Raw genomic sequence first — 23,399 nt, forward strand, 5'->3', positions numbered from 1 at the left:
TTCATCCAGGGAAGACAGGATAGGATGGGAGAGATTTCCCTTTTTATATAATTGATGATAACTTTTTTTTCAAAAAATTTTTTTAATTTACTTATTTGACAGACAGAGATCACAAGTAGGCAGAGAGGCAGGCAGAGAGAGAGAGAGAGGAGAAAGCAGGCTTCCCGCCAAACAGAGAGCCCGATGCGGGACTCGATCCCAGAACCCTGAGACCATGACCCGAGCTGAAGGCAGAGGCTTTAACCCACTGAGCCACCCAGGAGCCCCAATAACTTTTTTTTTTAAAACAGATAAGTTCACTTTCTACCTCTTCTAGCCTTCTGTACAAAAGGGACCTTTCATTTTTTTCCCCCATACAATGTTATGAGACAAGTGAAGAATTAAAAATCACTATGAACAAGTTGGTATGGGTCATGGAGAGAGAAGGTTTGGAAAGAAGTTACATATAGGCACTGTCAAATTTAAGAGTAGTTACAAAATACTTTCAGTTGTTTTTTGGTAATTTCTTGGCCTTCTCAAGGTTTCTGTAACCCAAAAAAGATGGCCTCTTGGCCCTGCTGAATTTGGACATTCTGTAGTGCTTCTTAAGCCTCCTGTTAAATTTGTCTGCCGGAACTTCTCTCCCAGGCCTGGCTAATCCAATTAACGTCTTCACTGTATGCCAGGGCACCAGCCCCGGCAGAGACCAGCCCCTTCTTTCACTCCACCACAGGGGAAGCAGATGTCCGATCTCATTTTATGGAACACAAAAATAAAAGGTTCAGAAACCAAGTGGTTTGCCCAGCATCACACAATGGATCTTTTGGGGGCACCAAGATAAGGAAAAAACCCAGGTCTCTGGCTTTCCCACCCCATTGTTGGGTAGTAATGTAAGGATAGGAAGCATGTTTAATAGAGAATTAACTGATCGGCTGGATCCTGTCAGCTCTGGAGCAACATGGATTCCCAGGTTTGCTGGAATTCTGTAGATAATTCTGTAGATAAATCTATTGCCTGGACCAGATCTTTGTGGATTCCAACACTTGCTGTCCATTAGTATCACCCCAGAAATTAACAAGAAAAGAAAAATGCCTAGGCACATCCCTGGAACAACGAAATCAGAATTTCTGGGCATTGTATATATTTTTTAATCTCTGAAGTAATTCTCTCATATAGCTAGATGTAAGAGATAAAGGGGCTAATTGGAGAAACAGAAGCCACCCTTCTTCGTGTGCCCGAGAAGCTGGGCCCAGGAGTGCCCGCGCTGTGAGCACGTGTGCAACATGTATTAGGATTCTGGCTGCTGCTGCCTACGGCAGAAGCAGACCCATCTCACACTCACACATGAGAATTCAGAGTTTTCCAGCTCGCCGACAAGGGCGATGCCACACCCCTGACTTCACTGCAAATAGACTGGTCCTTGCGGATTTTTCAAAACCCAGATTAAATGTTCTAGGTAAACAGGATGTGCTCGTCTAGTGCCAAATGATTATGGGGCCATCCACTTTATTCCATGTGACTTTAACACGAGTGTCCCAATCTCCAGAAAGAGAAGAAAGACTGAAATACTAATTATCCTTTGTGTAGATCAGTCCAGAAACTGGCGGATCAGCCACTTTCTGGACTGATCTACACATGGATAGACAATAAATCAGGGTTGGTTTTAAACCATAAAACGTGCCCCTAGAACCTTCTCTCCTCCCCACCAACATCTCTCAATATAGTTCAAGCTAGTGTGGGTCCTTGCTGTCATGTTTGTGTCCCGTGTAGAGAGCGCTGGGAAGGGCTCTCCCAGCTTAGGTCCATGTCCCCGGGGCCTGTGAGTTTTGGCACATAGTAGATGCCTCAGGAAGGCTTGTCAACCAAAATACCTGCGTGGGCTGTAGGTACACTTTGAATTCACAAGTTATTTACCCCCTTGGCGTTTCAACTCACATTGCATGATTCTGGTCCTGAAGGTTCGATAACTGACATCTTGCCAATTTCCTAAAAGTCATCGCCTAAGTGAAAACTTAAGAGGCAGAGTTTGGAGGAAACATTTGTGCTGGATAGACTGGCTAAGTGCTAGGGAATTACGAGGCAGAGAATCCTTTCCTTTAGTTAACGTACACGTTTTTGTTTTGTTTTGTTTTTTGGTTGTTGTTTGTTTGTTTTTTAAGATTTTATTTATTTAAGAGAGAGAGAGAGAGAGAGAGCATGAACTAGGGGGAAAGGCCGAGGTTCAGACTCGCCTGGTAAGCAGAGAGCCCGATGTAGGGCTCCATCCCAGGACCCTGGGATCATGATCCGAGCCAAAGGCAGATGCTTAACCTACTGAGCCACCCAGGTGCCCCAGTTAGCTCACACTCATAGCAGGAGGCAACACACAGGCATTGGGAATTTTAATAATAACTGGTAATATTTGCTGAGCATTTACTATGTGCCATGCTGCTCAGTGCTTTACAAAGACTGTTAACTCAGTTAGTTAGTTGTTCAATAACCTATACAGCAGGGGCTATTATAGTAGCAATCTTATTGATGAAGGGACACACGGTTGTAAGTTGCCCGAGACACGCAAAAGCAGCAACTAGTGTGGTCGAGACTGCAGCTCAGACAGTCTGACCTGAGTCATGCCTAATGACGATGTTATGCTATGACACTCACAAGAGCACTGCAGAAGGACATGCACAGCAGAGACTTGCAGGGCGGTCGGGAGAAAGTCGCGTCTCTGGAGGAGACGAGCAGAGCGGCAGTGTGCTCTAAAGATCAAGAGTTCAGACTTTGGCAACAGAATTACCTATTTTACTGTGTGACCTGGGGTGTGTTATTTAATTTACTCATGCCTCAGTTCCTTCACCTGTAAAGTGGGGACCACGGTAGTTTTACCAATATAGAATTTGAGGATTAAATGAGCCAAGTGCTCGCAGAGTGCTTAGTCTAATGCCTGGCATGTAGCAAGAACTTGATAAATGACAGCAACTGTCGCTGTTACTAAGGAAATAGCATGATCTGGAAGGAGTAAAGCTCAGAAAGGAGGAATGGGACATTTCAGTGGCCAAGGATGGTTTGAGAAGCAATCTATTCGACCAACATTTATGGTTAACATTTATGACGCCTTTTGCAAGAAAAGGCACAATGAAAGCTTGTGAGTGGTCTATCTGCTCTGTATCCAAGTGTGGTGGAAGAAAAATGTGGCAGAGCTGGGTTCACATTGGGGTTATGGTGATCATGCTCGCCAGGTAAAGGAGCTCAAATATTCCTCGGTCACTTGAGAAAGTTTGAAGAATTTGAATGCGGTAGACAGCAATCTATGGAAAATAGCGTTCCATGCAAATGCATCTGCTGATGGTGTGTTGGGTTATTGAGCAGGTGGAGGCAGAAGTGAGGAAGCCCATCCAGATGGCTGCAATCAGCCAGGTGTGGGATGATCACGTCCAAACCAGGGTGGTGACCAGGGTGTAGCAGGCAGCAGCAGAGGCCAGGACAGGACTCAGAGGCTGGTTGAGTCGCTGCTTCCTCTCCTGCTCACTACCTGTGGCGTGGTGCATCCGGGAACCTGGAGAGTGAGTGAGTCCAGCCATTGACAGATCTGGGAAGAGATAGGTTAGGAGGTAGCAGTGGGAGAGAAAAATGACATTCAGTCTCGGGTGAGCTGAATTTTGACCGAGGTGTGTGATATGTAGCAAAGAGATCAGGGTGGAAATAAAGCTTTGGGAATTCTCATGTAACTTGATAACTAAGACTACAGAAATGGGCAAGCTCCCTAAGAGAGAGGGTGTCAAGGGAGGTGAACCAAGGACCTAGGACAGGTTTTGATGGACTAATGGTGGAGCAGTTGCAGATGGTGAGGAGGAGGGAAGGGAGGACAGAGGAGAGAAGGGAGCAAAAGCTGGAGTGATAAGAGACTGGGGTGGGGTGGGGGGAGGTGCTGCAAAGGAAGAGGCGCTAAGTGACTTCAGAAACCAAGAACCCAAGGAGGACAGGGACTCGTGAAGAATGGCATTGATGATTAGAGAAATCTTGGAATGTTCATGATTTCTCAGGGTACTGTATTTTGGGGGAAAAAATAATAGTTTTTTCATCTTGAATCATATGCATACTTTATTCTTGAAGTCTAACAGAATCCCTAGAGGGGAAAATGAAAATTTCAGAGAAATGAAATCATTGGCCAAGGACAGCAATGCCTTGTTTCAGGAGACAGCGGGAGTAAGGGCTCCTGAAAGCAGGAGACACAGAGAGCTAAGGTGGTCCTGCCAATTCTTAAGATGTTGGAATATTTTAAGTTATGTTGTAAATGGCTGCCTTGAGCCCCTGGAATGCCCAGTGTGGTTCCTGCTCACATCCACCTCAGCCACCCAGCCCTCAGACCCTCCCACAGACCTCCCCACTCTCCAGAATGATGGCCTCCAAGCCTCTGCTCCTGCAGAGTGACCAGAGACTGCTCCAGTTGGTCCATTATTATTATGAGTATTACTCCAGTATTCTTTTGCATCAACTTGCTGAAGAGTAGAACCACAGAACTGGAAGGTTTGCACCCATACCCAAGCCCTCTGATGCTCTATCCAGCGCAACAGTCAACCACAGGGCTACCCTCCCTCGCCCCTGGAATGCACCCCTGGCATTGTTTTCCCGGGGCTTAGGGAAACCCCTCCACATGGCAAATGAGAGTAGCAAGATAGATGAGATAAGAGCCGAGTTAGGAACTTCGTGTTTTCATCAAGATGGCAATCTCTTGCTTAAAGGTTAAAACCCTCCAGGGATTTACAACAAGGGAAGAAGTATAAAAGGTTATCAACGCGGCACACATGTGCAGTGTGTTTTGGAAAACTTGACCCCATTGTGTACAAACAAATGTTCCTCTGTAATCTGAGAGTCCTGAGCCACCCAACACAATGCTGCTGCAGGACCTTAGTTCAAGGCAAGGGAAAATTAAATAGAAAAAAAGGTTTCAAGGCAGTCCTTTAATTGGCATTGTGATTCGTGTTCGTGTTAAATAAATATTTAGCTTCTCGTTCTGCATGTGCCAGGGATGAATCATCTAATTAAATAATGTCAGCAAAGATAGGTCTTATCGCCTCTGCAGTTGAAAATACAGATCTGCGAGGGCAGCTCTTAAAGTTATACTTGAGGATTTTTAACCTGTATTTCTGCAGTTCGGGACAGAGGTTACTGATGGTACCCTGTGCCTCATGGGATAAACCAAGAGCAATAATCCCAGAAAAACTCGCGACTCCTCTGAAATTTGGTATTACCATTTTGCACGTACCGTCAAAAGGAATCTGCTTTGAATTATCCTCCAGTTGTAGAATGATGTATGTTTATATGTAATTTCAGTCTCTCGCCTACTATTTGATCAGAAGTACATGTTTAAAACAATAGCTATATAACCATGTAGTCTGTACCCCAGAACGGGCAAAGCAGGGAAGAGGGAAACACACCAGGGGCTTCTTTCCAAGGGGATAGTAGCTTGTCTCGTTAGCCAGTCACAGGCCATGTGTTAGTAGGAGGCATGACTCCCCTTGGTAGAGTCCTCGCGTGCAATGCAATCAGCTCCTTTCTTAAAAAGAAAGTCACAACTATAACGGGAGAGCCAAGCTGGTTACATATGGGAAAAATCTCCACTCTCTCTTCCACCTTGCAACCAAATTTCTTAAGGTCTACACACTCACTGACTCTATGCCTTCATCTCCCACTCACTGTACAACTGCCCTCATTGTGGTTTCCTCCCCACTCACTCCAAGGAGAGGCCCCTTGCTGAGAAGACATCGTGTGTCCAAATCCAATAGGCAATCATATCCCCTTTGGATGCTCCTTTCAGCACCAATGGATGTAATTGACCACACTCTGCTACTTAAAACCTGACTCTCCCTGGTTCCAGACCCTCTTCTAGTCCTGGTTCCTTCCTGCCTCCTGGTCTCTCATTCCCAAACATCTTGGCTCAATCACTTTCTTTGACAAGACCTATGTTTGTTGGAATTCTGTGGGCCTCAGTTCTAGGCTGTCATTTCTACTTTCTCTATGGTCTTCCTAATCAATCTTACTACTCTTGTGGCCGCAATTATCCTGCCTTCCCTGGGTTCTGCTCACCTCAGAAGCCCTCCCATAACCATCCTCTCCTTCCTTTTGGTTTTCCAGACACTCTGGCCCATTCACAGCTCCTTGAATGTGCCATGCATTTTTCTACCTCAGGCCCTTTGCACAAGATCTTCCTTCTGCCTGGAACCCTCTTCCTCCTCTCCCTCTGACCTCTCTTTTGTTTTCAGCTAATTCCAACTCACAATTCAGATTTCAACCCCCTTAAATACTTTCTCCAGGATGCTGACCACAGATCCCCAGAACTAGGTCAAGACCCTGTGTTAACAAGCTTTATTAGACATTTGAGCACGGTGGTTAAAAGGGGCTCTGCAGTAACATTTCTCTGGTTCACGTTCTGGCTCTGCCACTTACTAGCTGTGTGATTTGGGGCAAAATACTTAACCATTCTGTTGCACAGTTCATTTCATATCATACTGTTCATTAGCTACCATACTACGCCCCTTGCACTGGAATTGTTGTGAGAATAAAAAGATTTAATATAGTCAATGCTTAGCTTGGTGCCTGGCACATAATAGGTTCTCAGCAATGGACTAGTGTTCTGATTGCTCTCCTTGGTCACACTTTCACGATCATAGTGAAACAATGAATTGTGTCACTGCTTCCACAATGATGCTTATCTCTTCCATTAGACTCTTAGCTCCACAGAGACAAGGAACAGTCCCTTGTTTTCTATTGCTTCCTCTGCACCTAGCAGAGGGCCTGCACTTAACAGGGCTTAATCAATGTTTGTGCAGTGAATGAATACAGAAAAGGATACACGAGTAAGGGAATAAATAGAATTGCTCCATGATATACTTAGAACAATAAATAGAATACAAGGAGGAAGGTTAGGGCCTAGATTAAGAGCAGGTGTTAGGAGAAAGTAGAGACTATTTATAGCTGAAGAGTTCAAGGAACCTTCAGCCAGGAGGATAGAAGTTGAATATGCAGTGATTTTCCTGAGTTTTAGAGGCAGAGAAAGTTGGAAATTACCAAACCAAGTAAATGGCAGGATTATTTTGGTTTTGCCAAACACTGAAAAGTAGTTTGACAATAAGACCTGCCCCTCCCCACTGCCAGGATTAATTCTCAAAGATCCATTTTTGCATTTCCACTTATGTAAGGACACTGGAAATCCCTTACACTCTTTTCAATTATGAAAAATCAGCCCCCTTCAGTGGTGAAAATCTGATCGATGCTTATTAACTATGCCTGCTCTGGAATATAAAATCCAGGTCCTGGAAGGTCTTGAGCATCAATGAAAGCAATTGCTTCTGGGGAGCTGAACAGGGAACATGCGAGAAGAGCACTTTTGGGAGATTAATCCTGTATCCATGTAGACGATGGAGGGAAAGAACGGAAGCCGTTGCAGTGGTGCAGGTGAGGGGCAGTGAAGACCTGAACTGTATCGTAAGTCAGCGGTGGGTGGGATAAATCCAAGAGAGAGTTATGTTTAGGCTCAGATGTCTAAGTGAGGTTACCTTGCTTTTGCAATAAACATGAGAGATTTTACACTCTTTGAACAGTAATGGGACCTCAGAGGCCAACTCCCATTCCACGGTACAGTCAACTCTCTTGTCTTTGCTGATAACACAGTTGAGACCCTGAAAGATGAAGGGACCTGCCCCAGATCACACAACTGGTTAGTGGCAGAGCGAGGCTAGAACTTGTAGTTCCAGTTGCCTGATCCATTGTCCATTCAGAGAAAGTTTTCCATTTATTCCTCTTGATATCCCACCAGGAAGGCCTTGCAACCCAAAGGGTGACCTGTGAGATGGACTGCTTAGCTTATAATTTTGTCACTACTGTGTGTCAACTGTGTGGCCTTGGTGAGTTACTCTTCCTTCTAACTTTTCATTTCTACCCCTGAAAAGTGGAGAGGATTGAGTGGTACCACAGAATCATTGAGAGGGTTACGTGACGTGATCCTTGGAGGGAGCTCAGCATCCCTGGATAGAGCAAGCACCTCATAAATTACAAGGATTGACTTACGTACTTCTCAGCATCATCTTTGATGACAATTACTGTCCATAATTGTATTAGAAATGGCTTGTCCGACTCTAGGACACTATTATTGTCTAGAATTTTAAGAATGCTCAGCTGACCTCCTGAGTCCTGACTTTGAGGCTGAGAGCCTTTGCAAGGCCTTAGCTTCCTCGTCTGAAAAACTAAGGGGTGTGGGAGGCTGGGGGCAGTGCTGAAAAGAGAGATGAACTCTAATTTGTCTCCCATTTTGGACAGCGTGTGTTTATGCTCTGTTCAGATAAACCAATAGTTCAGTTTTCAGTTTTCATAAAAACATACTCCGTATAAGCGCTCAATAAATGTTGAGCAGCAGACCAGAGGTCACACTCACCCTTTCTAAATAAAAAAATAGGGGTGTATCATGTTTATTGAATTCTAATTAGATTTCCAGAGCTGCCGTAACAAAGTCCCACAGACTAGACGGTATGAACAACAGAAATTTATTTCCTCACAGACCTGGAGCTTAAATTCAGAGACGAACAGGTCAGCAGGGGTGACCTCCTCAGAGGCCTCCCTCCTGGGCTGGTAGATCGTCCTCACCCTCAGAGATCTTCCCACGCACCTTCCTCTGTATCTGCGTGCTAGTCTCCTCTTCTTACAAGGTCAATGGTCATATGAGATGAGGGCCCACTGTAATGATCCCATTTTAACTTGATTACCTTTTTTAAGACCCTATCTTCAAATCAGGTCACATTCTGAGGTACTGGGGGTTAGACTTCAGCATACCAATTTTGGAGGGACACAGCTCAGCCCACAACAAATTACAAAGAGGACCAGGCCCTTTTGTCCTTCACGGATATGATCCCCAATGTCCACATCGATGCTGCAGTGTGAATGCTTAGATCCTTGTCATTCCTCCCAGAAGACAGGGGCTTTGTGGGGCCAAGTGTCTCACCCCTCATTGAGGCTGGAGCTCGAATCAGAACACCAGCCTGTTTCGCTTTGAAGTTGGTCCTCTTTCCACTCCAGTCTCCTACGGGAAGGAGGGAATCACCCAAGCCCTGATGCCACCAAATTCTCTTTCCAGATCACAGCAGAAATAACTCTGCCTTCTTTGGGGCCAGTCATTGTTTGGGAGAACAATACCCTCCTGGGGACCATGGCTGGGCCTACGTCACCATGGTTGGGCAGGCCGCTCAAGGGAACTCCCAGGAGGCGCACAGGGGACTGCTAAACCTCACCCTTTGGGCTTTTTTTGTTCCTCTGCTGATGCTGTTGTCTTACGCTTGAGGTTCTCTTTCCTTTCTTCATTACACATGAAAGCATCACCCATCCTTCAGAGTCTGGCCATGGACCCTAGACATTCCCAAACTCACCCCACTTTCCCCCAGTCCTCAGCTCTAGCCATGCTTATCACTTGCATACTGTGGCTCACTGGGGAGACAACTTGGGAACGGATCTGGCTCTGTTCCTTACTAGCTGCGTGTCCTAGGCGAATTCCACTGGGCCCTCGTTTTCTCATCTATGAATTAGGATAAAAATACCTATATCACGGGATCATTGTGAGAGGCAGGCGAAGCAAGTTAACCCATTGACTGCACTGAGCACTGTGCCTGGTATACAGCGCATACTCAGTACATAGTGGTTTTTATGTTGTTGTTTTTCAGGCTATGTTTGGCTCCTTCCCGATGAGACTGAGAGCTTCTTGGGGGCAAGGACCATGACTCCTTTCAGTTTGTGATGCAGAGCACAATTGGGGGCTGGAGAAAACACTCTGTATTTGTCAGTGCCTAAGTGTGCAACATATTTGATACTAAATGAGACATAAAATACAATCTCACTATTGGATTGTATTAGAAACTATTGAGTAAGGAGCACCTGGGGGGCTCAGTCTCTTAAAGCGTTTTGATTTTGGTTCAGGCCATGTATCAGGTCATGATCTCAGGGTCCTGAGACTGAGCCCCACGTGGGGCTTTGTGCAGAGTGTGGAGCCTCTGCAGGGGAATGCATTCTAGACTGCTGCATTAGATTGCTGAGGATACAGATCTGCAGACCTCAGACCTCTCTGTGCACCAGAAACAGCTTGGCTGGATACAGAATTTTGGCTCCCATCCCCCAGATGTTTTAGCTCAATGGGTCCAGGGTGATTTTAAAATAACAACCAAGCAAATGGAAAAAGAAAAACACGAAACTCCCCAGGTGATGGTTCTGGAGTACAGCCAGGGCCAAGAACCACTGGAGGAGATGAGGCACAAATACCCCAGGGAACTTTTTCACCCAGGCAATGCTAAGGGAAGAAATGCATGCCAGGCTGAAGTGGGGAGCAGAGCCCTGGGCTGGAGGCAGGAGGAGGCACCTGCTCAGAGATTGAGCCAATGTGGATTCACATTCTTGCCTCTCCTTCCTGCTACCCAGGAGGAGCCAGGAGACTATCCAGGCTAAAGTTCCCAGGCGAGAGGGGCTAAGGATATCAGAGGGCATGAAAAGGCAGAGCTGTGTAGAGCTTAGGAAATAAGTCATTTCCAGAATGAGTCCCACTATTGCCCTACTTACATGGAGCTGGAAGTCACAACTTGATGATGACATTGGGGCACCAGACCTCCAGACGTGGCCATTGTGTGAACATGCTTCTAACCTTGCAAAGGCACGTGAGCTCATTTGCTCCTCTTCACCACTCAGCACCCCCACCCCTGCTTCCTTGCCAATAAAGTCTGGGAAGGTCAGTGCTGATGAAGGGTTTCCAGGAGAGCAGTTGATTTGGAGCACTGGTGGGTGGTACCTAAGATCTGGGAGAACCGTTCCCTGGGCTGTTTCAGGTCATTTTCACAATGGCGGTTCCTGATGTGTAATCACTCCGCAAGAGAATGTCTTCAAGGAAGACGAACCCCCACCCTACAAATGTGGTGCTGCTGGGAATCCTGAGGACTTATTCCTGGCATATGACGTCAGGACACTTGATTTCCCTCTCCTTGTCTTCTAACTTCGCAGACAGAAAAATAGGGCCAGAGAAGATGGGAAGTTGCTCATCACCCCGGAGTTTGTACTGAGCATGAGATCATAGTTCCCAGCTTTTTCTAATAAGCATAAGAAGCATATGCTTCTAAGAAGCATAAGCTGGCTCATTCATGTTGGTAAGTTTTAGTAGAGACTATCCAGGATTTATAATTTAAAAAGAGAAGGAAATTGAGAACAACATCAGATCATTTTCTTACTTCTTTGCCTGTTTGTCTCTGCGTTTCTCGTTTCTTGGAGGTTGTCTGCCATTTAATCCAGGAATATAGCATGAATAGGAACTTCGAGAGGATTTACAATTAAAGGGACCCTACTGAAGATATATTGTCTTCAATATATCTATTCTACTAGATATATTAGGATCTACTCCCTGCTTTTAATTGGGTGAACTGGGATCTTTTTTTTTTTTTTCACCATTAGCCAAGTTAAACTGTCCATTGGCTCCTCATGGATGAGAACAGCTGTGAGCTGAGGGTTAATGAAAGATTGTTGATATAGGTAAGGGAAGTTTGTCTTCAGATATCTCCCAAAACCTAGGAACCCTAAAAGCTGAGCTGATCTTCAGCTGATATCACTGTTCTGATTGGGCAGGCCAGTGGTATGACCAAACAAACTGGTTGTCAAGTATTTTTAATATTATCTTTCCATCAACATGGTGACATCCTTCTACAAGTAGAGAACTCCCCCCTCACCATTACTGTGGAAGCAAACCCTATTCTTCTCCTGCATCCAGAGAACATTCCCTTCCCCATAGTGGGATCTCTATTGACTTGTGCTACATTTCTATTGACTTGTGAATTTGTTGTCACTAAATAGGTCAACAGAGAGACGAGTGTTAATTTCATCAAAAACTGTCCCTAGGGAAGCTGCGGGAACATGGGGACAGTGGGCAGTATTGGCCAGTAGCCTATACAAAAGGACTAGATGTGGCCATCTGGGGACGGTATAATTCCTGCTAATTCTGACCCCAAGGCCACCACTGGGAAACGGTGGAGAGGATATACAGTTCATCTAACACCTGGGTCCCTCCCTGACTATCAGAGGTCAAGGGAGGCTCCTTAACCCTTCAGTTACTGTTTCTCATTCCCTCAATTAACTGCCTCTGTCTGGAAGCAGCTAGTTTAGCGCACTAAGGTGGGGCCTGAAAAGGTTCAATTGCCTCCTAAGTATCCAGTTCATCCCAGGAACAGTTGTTATCACCAGGCTGGGTCCGCTCAATACCCACAAAAGCCTGTTCCCTTCTAACAAAGACCCAGATGCATCTGGTTGAGATTCATCTATTCTCGTAACCTAAATTGCAAAGCATTTTCCAAAAGCGATTGAGTTGCAGAATTTTAAAAATGTATTTTGATTGCCAGATCTGCAGACTGGGTCAGTTTTCCAGGGCCTTATGCTTCCCTCTTTTCCACTGGGGAAGAGGAAAAGGAGGCAGCCAGCAGCCGGTGATTGAAACGCAATTCTCCCTGGCCTGTAAGTCTCGGCTCCCATCTGTGCGTTATCCTGGCCACGGCCCCCGGCACTTGCTGCAATGCCTGGGCTAAGGCCTGCCCTTCCTGATGGCTGCCCTCTGGACTCTACCAATGACCAGCGTGAAACCACTGCAGCTTTGCACCCCTGTGGCCCTTCACGGTCTTTAATCATTTGAGCCTCAGGAAAGTCTGTGAGAAAATAGGAGGTAGAACTGTCCCCATTTTGTAGATGAGGAATATTGGGCTCGGTGAAGATAAGTGACTTACCCAAGGATATGTAGTTCATGGTGGTCTTAGATCTTAATCTGTATCTTCTGTCTCTTGATTTCCTGCTCTTTTCACAAAAGAACATGGCTGTTAAAAAAAAAAAAAAAAAAAAAAAAACTCAACAAGGAAAGAAATCTATACGAAGTAGATTGTCTGAGTCCCCAGACCCGCGAGGGTTGGAATGATGCAAACTGATACTCGACTTTTTTTTTTTTTTTAAGATTTTATTTATTTATTTGACAGAGAGAGACACAGCAAAGAGAGGGAACACAAGCAGGGGGTGTGGGAGAGGGACCCTGGGATCGTGACCTGAGCTAAAGGCAGATGCTTAACAACTGAGCCACCCAGGAGCCCCCGATACTCAACTTTTTAAATGCAGTAATGATCAATCTAGTCACCAAAAAATGTCATCTTAATCACCAGCATTATACAGAAGTAGCTATCAAAAATCAGTGTATAAGATGGGACCCGTGATATGAATATTCTATGTTGTGTACCATATTATTATAAAGAACTATAAAACACAACTTATATTTTTATGATGGAGTCTAGGATTTTTCATACTAATGAGTCGTAGTCCATTAATATGCATCATGAGGTCAATTTTGATGGGTTCCTATCAGAATTTGAAGGAAAAATAGGGTAAGATAAGATAGGCTCGAATTGAAAATATCAGAGTGTGAGGCATGTAGCAAAGGTAAGTATTGTACTCTGAGTTCTTTTGTCCAGTTACTGTGTGTAGTGGATCACGACGTTTGAAGTATTTCTTGCTCAGTAGTCTTTCTCTTCTTCCTGCTCTGCCCCTTCCCATCTTTCTCCTTTCTCTTTTATTCCCTCTCTCCTTCTCTATGCACATAGGAAAAGTACCCAAACACTGATACCTTTGTCCTCGGTACACAGCCATCCACAATCCCCATCCTTCCCGACCCGACCATTTCCTCAGCCCCGGGTCTGGAGCAGAGGATGTTTTCTCCAGTTGATACCGTCATGTTCCTTCCAGTCTCCTCTTTTCGTCTTGTGACCTTCGAAACGGGGTTTGCTTGTTCTCCCTCTGTTTGATAAACAAATTCTTCTATCTCTAAACTCTCATATTTACATTTCAGGCAAAGCAACTCAATCCTAAAGAAATGAAATCCCCAAGGAGAACCACATTGTGCTTCATGATTGTTGTGATTTATTTTTCCCAAGCTACGCTGAACTTGAATTTAGAGTCTATTGTTCATCCCTTGGTGAGTACACCCATGTCTGCTCTATTTTTCCTTGTCACATTTTTCTGATTTCCTGGGAATGTCACAGATGGAAATTGCTTTAAAAAAAAAAAACAACTTTTTTTAGGGCTTTTGAGGAAATGTTGCAAATGTGGGGGAGGGAGTGAACATAAATGGATGTCAGTGTGTCTACTGGGCGACCACTTAGCACACTCTGATATCAGTGGTGCTCAAGGGAACGTCCCCCATCCTCCCTCCTCAACTAAATGCCGCCTTTAAGCCTGAAAGTCCATTCTGAAACTGATGACAATGACTCTAAGACATTAGAGTCATTTAAACTTGAGCATCACACTAGAACACATTTCAGAAGGGGTTTGTGTGTGTGTGTGTGTGAGAGAGAGAGAGAGAGTGTGTGTGTGTGTCACAATCACAAAATGATAAAGATGATGGGGCCATGGATGTCATTTAACTTTTTGCTGAGAGATTATCCAGGTGGTTTTGTTTGGGCTATGGGAAGTCCATGGGAGATTAGCTTAATGAAAGAGGGTGATAAATACACCTTTACTCCTTATAGGAATTATTACTTACTCCTTTCTGAGGCCATCTCAGGTCCCAGAGACAGGTCATGTTATGAAATTTTGAGAAACCGGTGGAATTCTGTGTCTCCGCTTTTTCACCTGTAGAGTGATGATAATAGTACTGATTTCCTGCTTGCTAGAGAATTAGATCTGTTAATATTTGTGAGACGCCTTAGAACAGGGCCTGGCACATAAGTTTTTTGCTTTTTTTATTTATTTGTCCCACGTAATGGCATCTTTTGCCACTGGTTGTTAGATAAGATATCTCAGTCTGTCACTATTGTTAGAGCCTCACTGGTACTTTTTGGCATTATAGAATGTCACTATTTGCTTTGCTTTATACTTTTTAATTTTAATTCTTTGTCATATATTCCAATGACCAAGTCTGGTTTTTTTTATTTTTGTTTTTTGGGTTTTTTTTTTTTTTTGGTAAGGTATTTCTCTCTCTCTCTATTTATTTAGAAAGAGCATAAGCAGAGGAGGAATAGAGGGAGAGGGAGAGAGAGCCTCAAGCAGACTCTGCCCTCAGTCCCTACTCAGAGCTCAATATCATGACCCTGACCGACATCATGACCTGAGCCAAAACCAAGAGTCCGACGCTCAATGGACTGAGCCACTCACACACCCCCAATCCTGTTTTTATATTTATGTTTGCCTGATCTTTGTTCTTTGTTTAGCCTTTACCATAGCACTTTGTGTTAATGGTTCTCTTATAACCACATGTGCTTGAAGGTTTTTTTCTTCTAAACCCAACCCGAGTAAATCTGACTTTGATTAGGGGAACACGAATTTATTCACATTTCATGCCATGCCATATATAAGATGCTTGATCTTACTTTCAAGATTTTCTTTTTTAACTTTCTATACATCCTTCCTCTTTCCTGCTTTCGTGTCTTTCATTTGATCTCGGTTTTCTTCATCTTTTTCATTATTTCTCTCATGACTTGGGAGCTAGATACGGTGTCTCTCTCCCCCCAGACTCCTATGTGGGCTTCCCCTTGTGTGACTGGATGCGGCAGCTGGCTCAGATAAATAGGAGAGAAACCCTTACATGTCCTGTGAACCCACAGGGTCAGTGTAGAGCTCGCGTTACTCAGGTCTGTGAGGAGAAAGCCCAAGCATGAGGTGATCTCAGCAGTGGGGTCAGCTGTACCTCTGTTTCAGACTTTCCTAGCATTCATGGCTGCAGCTGTGCCCTACCGCTCTGCCAGGTTGGTCCTCACTGCGGTGGCTCTAACAAAGCCCTTCTATCTGCCCAGGGGGCAGAGGCTGGTCAGGGGATAAGCCAGTGACCCCCAAAACTACTGGTGGAGTTCAGACTCCATCTTCTGGGAAACTCCCACTGCCACTCCAGAGGGCCCCACTTTCCCTCTTTAGATCTGCCTTTGAGATATAATATCTTCGTACAACCCAAAGGCCAAAGACCCCCTCATTGGAGAGATGAACTCCAACCTCCCTCATCAGCTTATCGTCCCCTAAGCTGCCACTCAGTTCCCAAGGCTGACCTTCTACCATTTTAAATGCAACATGTAGTAATGAGCTTTTAAAAACATGTCTGTGGTAAACGTGTACACAATTTACCATCCTAACTGCATTTAAGTGAATAGTTCAGTAGTCTTAAATAGATCCACATTCCCATGCAACCTATCTGCAGAACTTTTTCACCCTGCAAAACTGAAAATCAGAGTGTCTGGGTGGCTCAATCAGATGAACCTTTGCCTTCAGCTCAGGTCATGAGCTCAGGGTCCTGGGATTAAGCCCCACATTGGGCTCCCTGCTCAGCGGGGAACCTGCTTCTCCCTCTCCTCCTTGCTTGTGCTCTCTCTTGCTGTCTCTCTCTCTCAAATAATAAAGAAAATATATTTTTTAAAAAAACCCTGAAAATCACTACCTATTAAACAACTTCCCATTTCCCTTTTCCCCCAGCTCCTGGCAACTGCTATCGTACTTCCTCCCTATGACTTCGAGTACTTGAAGTCCCTTGTGTGAGTGGAATCATACAGTATTTGCCCTTACGTGACTAACTGATTTCACTTCGCAGAATGTCCTAAAAATTTACCTCTGTGGTAATAGGCCTGAGAATTTCCTTCCTTTCTTAAGTCTGAATAATGACCCATTGTATGTATATCCCACATTTTGTTTACCCATTATCCATTCATGGACACTTGGGTTGCTTTCTAGGCTATCCTGAATGATGCGGGGCTCTGGGTTTGTGCGCGCAAATATGGGGTGACGGGCTTTGAAAGTGCGATAATGTAGTTTCTCCGACTTCGGTGTGTGCATTAACCCATTTGCACACCCTATTAAGATGCAGAATTCAACTCAGGAAGTCTGCGGTGGGACCTGGATGTGGCCTTTCTGACAGGTTGCCCTTGATCCTGCTCGCATGATGGCCCTTTGAGCAGCTGTGGGCCTTCAACCTCAATATTACAGGAGTTTGAAGCCTGGCTCTGTCAGCTTTGGAAATTTCTTCATCCAGTTTCTTCATCTCCCTGAACCTGCCTCCTCTGCACACAGTGAGAGTAAATAGTATCTCTTCACTGGTTTGTCATGAGGATTAGATATTCTCATACACAAACGTACGACTGGGCACAGTGACTGGCGCAGAACAAGAACTTCAGACTTGGGGGTCACTTCTCCTATGCTAGTACTAATCAACCCATGTTAGTACGCCTCTGTGAGGAGACATCCTGCCGAGAGCTTGGCTGACACAAATATCTAACCAGAGGCAAAGATGTTATATGGGGGATTCCAAGAAAAAGAGGAGCGAGTGACAGGGCCTTGGTGAAGAGGACTGAGATCTGGCCACCTCCGGAGACCTTGTTTGTCATCCTGTTCCCTGGGATAATGTTTTCTACCCATAAAATGCCACCTCTTCATTCCTGACAGATTGTCCACGCCCACTTCAGGCTCCTCTCTCTCCCTCACACACAATTATTTGAAAGTTATCATGTCCAAAAGGTGGGGCATTTCCTGGAATTGGTGACCTTGTGTCTTCCAGCTGAGACTTGGCCATAAGGAAATCCCCTTTGCACAGAGGTGGCCATTGTCCTCAGCTACTCATCCGGGTACCTCCATGTGGACAAGCAGAGGGAGGCCCCCTGGATGTTCTGTTTTCTTGTCTGAAGTAAATACTTCATCTGGCAAGATCTATGCTCCCTGGAAAGTTCTTCTCAGCACCCGATGTTTAAGAAAAAAGACAAGTGCCAGAGTCACAGATGCCCCCGAACTGGGGTCACATGAGGACTTAGGAGGGCAAGGATGGCCCCTGGCGAGCCTCAAGCTGGCTGGACACACGCCACTGCCAGAAACTGTCCAAGCCTCTGGTATGCCTCATAACAGAGCCTTCCATAGCATAAGACACTGAGCCTTAGAGAAAGTGAATGACTTTTCCAGCTACGAAGGAGAGGAGGCTCTGGGATTCCAGAGCGGGTGGGACTGTCGCATTTGCCTTTGTTGAAATCCAGGCCCCATGACCGGGCAGCCCCTCTCTTTGTACCTTCTCATATCTGGGAGGGCCAAGGGTATGCACCATCATCACCACCACTAGGGGTCTCCTCAGACACTTGATCACTTTTAGTTTTTTCCTCCATTTTCCCCAAAGACTGCAGGGCTTAAAGTAAGCAAGTAGGTTATTCTCACAAGAAGTTGTGCCTCCTCACTGGACAATAGAGGCCATAGGTGACGAAGCTGCAGGAGCCCACTTTGCGGAGACGTCCCTTGATGCTTCCAGTTAATCACCATCAGGATGCGGAGAAGAAAGAGCAAAAAAGTAACATTTCTCAAAAGATGGCCTCATGTTTAAAAGGCGGCTTTTGTCACCATACCCCAGCCCTGCTCAACTGGATTGGGGAGTGGAAGGAAGGGATCCTCATGGTTGCAGATTGAAATGCTGTGTACCAGGGAAAGGACTGCACCTTGATCTTTTTAACCTCAATTCTTTAGTCCCCCAGAGATTGGAGAAGATGAAATCAAGACGTTGGCAAGGTTCCCAAAGGTGACCGCCAGTGGTCACCTTCTCCTGGGCCGAGTCCCTCAAATCACAGCCCATGAAGAGTGCACTGAGAGGTCTTCCTGGTGGCTCCCCCCTCCTTGTGCCCAGGCCCCAGGGAGGATGGACACAGGAATGCAGCGGAAAATCCTTTCCTTCTGCCTGGGAGCAGAGCCAAAGCAGGCTCCAGGGGAAGCTGGACAGGAACCAGCCCTATGCATTGATTTTGCTCCCTCTTGGTTCCTGTGCATTTAAATATGGCTAAAAAAAAAAAAAAAAAAAAAAACAAACCCATTACAAACGAGATAGCAACTGGGCTTTGTAAATTCCAATCGTCTTGCATCATTCCTCTCTTTGTTGCTCCAAGGACATTTGTGAACTGTCGGGTATGTGGCCCCTCTACAGATCATGGATGTTAATACTGTCATTGAAAAGCAGGAGGGAATAGGAGGAGGCAACAGAGAAAGGATAAGGTTCTGAGACAGACCCACAGTTTCTTGGGGTGTCTCCTGATAGATCACTCATTGCCTGTATGGACAAATGTAGACTCTGGAGCCAGACTAGGTGAGTTTGAGTCCTGGTTCTGCCCTTAAAGTCTGTGTGTGCTTATTGACTCATTTGACCTCTGCCACTGTGCTTTCTCATCTGTGTATGTGGATAATAATAGTATCAGTGTCTTAGATTGTCGTGAGGATTAAATAGCTCAGCACACATCAACTTAACAGTGCCTGGCGCAGGGGTGTTGAATACATCTCAAAAATTATTATTTTGGGGGCCCTTGGGTGGCTCAGTCAGTTAAGCATCTACCTTTGGCTCGGGTCATGATACCCTGGTATCAAGCCCCAAGTCAGGCTTCCTGCTCAGTGGGGAGTCTGCTTCTCCCTCTCCCTCTGCCGTTCCCGCTGTTTGTGCTCTCTCTCTCTCAAATAAATAAATAAAATCTTTTTAAAAAAGAATTATTTATTATTACTATTATTTATCATGATAATTATTATTATCATTGTCATTATGATGAGAGACAACTAGGAACTAATGGTAGACATCACAGATGCTAGAACGAGCTCTGCCCTGGGGGGTGTTCATAGGTATGTGGAGTTTGTGGTAAAGGACACACCCCAAAGGGTAGGGGCTATCTGGCTCTTCCATTGAGCCTTGAAGGGAGTTTGTATTAGGAAGCACATCCTAGCAGGGATAAACTAGGAAGGCATGGTTGGGTCAAGGTGTGGTTACCTGCTGCAGAATTGGCACAGATCCCAATAGCAAAGCCAGTCAAAGTCAGTTCTTTGACTTTGACAAAGAATCTGCATGACACCAGGAGAAGAGCTTTCTAGAGACAAAGTCAATGGCAGTGTGCGTGAAGGGGTCCATGTGAATGGTGCCCCCAGAAGAGTGTGACATGGTCCCAGAATAGCACTTCGGACGTCTTCCTAATTTCTCAGTGCTTTACATTTGTTAATCATTTGATCCTTATGACAACCTCGTGAGGTAGACTGTTCCTCTCGCTATATTATAGATGAGTGCTGAAGCACAGAGAGGTTAAATAACTTGCCCACTGTCACACAGCCATTTTATGGCACAGCTAGGATTTGAACTCAATGTCTGCAGAGTCCTTGCTCTTAACGATTCTATTATATGATACAATTCAACATGACTAGAGGCTAACTATGTGTCACATGGCAGTTCATTTAATTCTCATAAGCGTCCTATGAGTGCACTAATTTTATTATTCTATTTTGCTGAAAAGAAAACTGAGGCTCAGAAAGAAGTTCCTTGAGGTCTCAGATATGGTGATTTGGGGTTCGTCTCCTGCGTCTGGAGAACGGTCTCTAAAATGAATGCCAGCTCACATTACAGAACACCTGCCATTCACAGGACACAAGCTTCTTCCTGGGATCCTCAGCCCTCCGCTCAGCTCTGACATTTCAGGCCATGTGAGCAGAAAGTCATGAAGAAAAGATACCTCTGACATTAACTGATGGTTTCCTAAAATGTTCTTTCAGATTCTCCATGAACATGAACCAGCAGGGAAGGACTCACTAAGGCAGAAACGAGCAGGTATGTAACCTCTTTGCTTGGCAGTTTCTTCTAGTAAGTCTGACCAAATGACATTTTACTGTGACTTTCCCAACCCTGTCATCCACATAATTCAGTCTGCAAGTGCATCATGGTTCAATTTCTAGAAGTAATTAGAAGGAACTCCATTCCCTACTCGACCCTAATGACATTCAGTGGACCTCAGCAACACATTATAAGCCCCTCATTTCCTCCCTCACTGCTCTCCTGAAATCCTGAAGAGTCTGTTTCCAATGGCTCTCTCCTCAGCTCCCAACTTCCTCATGGTAACCTTTCAAAGCTCCAATCTGATTCCATTATTTTCCTGCACAAAATCTTCGATGAGCTCCCAGTTGCCTTGGAGAGAAAATCCAGTCACCTGTTAGCCTTGCCAGACATCACGTGACCTTCCCACTTGTTCTCCTTCTGTTTCCTTTCACATGGTCACTGCCCCACCCGCCACCTACTTTGTTGTCTGGGGGACTCCAAGCCGAGTCTCTATTCACACGGTCTCCTGCCACGCAAGGCTTTCCACTGATGCTCCAGACAGGGAGGGGCTGTTTCTCTGGGTTCCCACTGCCCTTGTTACATTCCCAGAGCACAAGATCTGTCCCAGGGCATTGTAATTATTTTACTTCCTGTGTGTCATTCCCAGGAGACAGGCATTCTCTTGAGCCCTCTTCATCACTGTAACCTGGCATTGAGCCCAGTTTCTCAGTAACTGAGTTAACAAATGAAGAGAGTGTGTGTCCTTGTCACAGCTGCTCCTTTGTGAGTTGAGGACACGTTCCTATCGCTAAAAGTCCGCTGTCTTAATGTCGGTACTAACTCTGGAGAAGGTAGAACTTCTTAACTTTAGGATTAGGACTGATTCAAGTCCAGGTGTGCTGTGGCTTGGTCTGTTCAGTCTTGTGGTCCACAAGAGTCCAGAAGCTGCCAAAGAGAGTGGGCTTACCCTGAGGCTGGGATAAAGGTGTCTCTTAGAGCCTTCCAGAACAGCAGCCAGCTCCAACTTTGCTCCATTGCTTGAAATGACAATTTAATTATATTTTGTTGAGGTCTCAAAATGTTCACTGGAAGGTCACACCTTCATTTTTTCTTCTTTTGCCTTTCTTTCTTTCTGCTTTAGCTCTGTGTTATATCCACACACCTTTGCTCTCCCACTCCCCTCCTTCCCTAAAGCGATCTGAAGCACACTTTCCCTGCTTTAAACAAGCAACAGGACATGGACTCCAGTCCCTGAGTCCCCCTTGCAGTCTGTGACATCAACAGAGCTGGAGATGTCCCCATTCGGTATTCTGAAAGACTTTTCTTTTAAGATCAGACTGTTTGTGGATGAGTTCTAGCCCCAGGCTTCTACCAGGCTCTTGCGGGCCTCAGCTTCCTCGGGGATAGTTGGTGACTATTGAGTTGTAAAAGGAATGTCTTCCTGTCCTTCCTGGCCCGGCTATTTATGACTGTGGTGACATTGTGAGAGGTTAGCCTTTGGGGGAGGAAACCACTTCTACGTCTAAGGATTTTGACATACCAAAATTTTCCAGATGTGCTTTCATTAAAAACAATCATCATGATGATAAATTACCATAAAAACCTGTTTTCTATTTATTGGACATGATCCTCTGTGCTCTTTGGCCTCTGGAGTCATTATAGAAGTGTTAATGGCTCAAGGCATTGTCTGCAGGAGATGAGTTGGCTTTGGTACTTTTACAAAATCTCCAAAGAAATGGCCATGGAAAGACCCAGGCGTTAGACCACACAGAGCTGGGGTGGGAGTTGAAAGAGAGAGCACGGCTGTCCCGGAAAACCATGAAAGAAACCAGCAGAAGGATTACAGTTAGCAGATGCCTCACGGAGGTGTCTGTGTTCTACTTGTTGTATTAGCTCAGTGAGGCGAGAGGATTGAGCTCTGATTTTCAGGGTGATAACCCCTTTCACATATAAACTCATCCTCCCCTTCTGGGACTTAAGGCCAGAAAGGGACAAACAAAGATTCCAAGAGAAAGAGGATCCTCAAAAGGATTGTCCTTTTGAGGCACTGGATCAGATCCTTAGGATTTGGGATCAAATCATCCTGAGAAGTAGGATCAACCCTCCCATTTATGCTCAGAGCCCTTTAGACTGCTTTCTAAGTTACTCTGGTTAGCTGTGTAACTTCAGGGTCCCTTGATACACACACATGGGTATATATGTGTATTACGTATATGTCATATATATATACATATTACACACAGACATATGTATGCATACAAATATATATGAGTGATTATTTTACAGGGTTGTTGATATTGGATAGTATTATGTACTTACTATTTAAATCTTACTAGTGTTATCTAGGGGTTTGCTTGATTTGGGGATTTTTTAAAAATATAAACACAGGGGCTCCTGGGTGGCTCAGATGGTTGGGTTACTGCATTCTGCTCAGGTCATGGTCCCGGGATCCTGGGATCGAGTCCTGCATCAGGCTCCCTGCTCAGTGGGGAGCCTGCTTCTCCCTCTCTCTGTCTCTCATGAATAAGTGAATAAAATCTTTAAAAAAATAATAAGATAAAAGAAAATTTTTTTAAAAACTAGAAACAGATTTATTTATAAATATAGTATTGAATCTGAAGGAGCCTGAAATATCCCAGGTACAGAGAAAGTCCCATATAACCACTGAAGGCAGGAGGAGGAATGCCGGGAGATACAAGTTAGTGTTTTTGGAAAAGTATTTCAGAACTCGGTTGGGGAAGAGAAGTCTGCACAAAAACCCGGAGGCCAGAGGCCAGAAGAAGGGTGGACCGGCCAGTTAGAGCAGAGAGGCCTCAGGGGAGCAGAGGGAAATAAG

At 45.1% G+C, this 23,399-nt stretch overlaps 1 protein-coding gene across 7 annotated transcripts in view; it reads left to right on the plus strand.

Moving 5' to 3' along the window:
• The window catches only part of ADGRF5 (adhesion G protein-coupled receptor F5), a 97,148-nt gene that overhangs the window by 29,642 nt on the left and 44,107 nt on the right, over positions 1-23,399 (plus strand). For 6 of the 7 annotated variants that reach the window (XM_059400299.1, XM_059400302.1, XM_059400297.1 and 3 more), the window contains exons 2-3: positions 13,850-13,975; positions 20,524-20,578. In XM_059400299.1, the coding sequence (XP_059256282.1) occupies positions 13,874-13,975; positions 20,524-20,578 (157 nt within the window). In that variant the 5' untranslated portion in view covers positions 13,850-13,873. Of the gene's footprint in view, positions 1-7,794; positions 7,863-13,849; positions 13,976-20,523; positions 20,579-23,399 lie in introns of those variants that run through there. The other variant, XM_059400300.1, reaches the window with a different exon arrangement.

This window comes from Mustela nigripes, chromosome 5 (genome assembly GCF_022355385.1).
Source record: "Mustela nigripes isolate SB6536 chromosome 5, MUSNIG.SB6536, whole genome shotgun sequence".
NCBI classification, from domain to species: Eukaryota; Metazoa; Chordata; class Mammalia; order Carnivora; family Mustelidae; genus Mustela; species Mustela nigripes.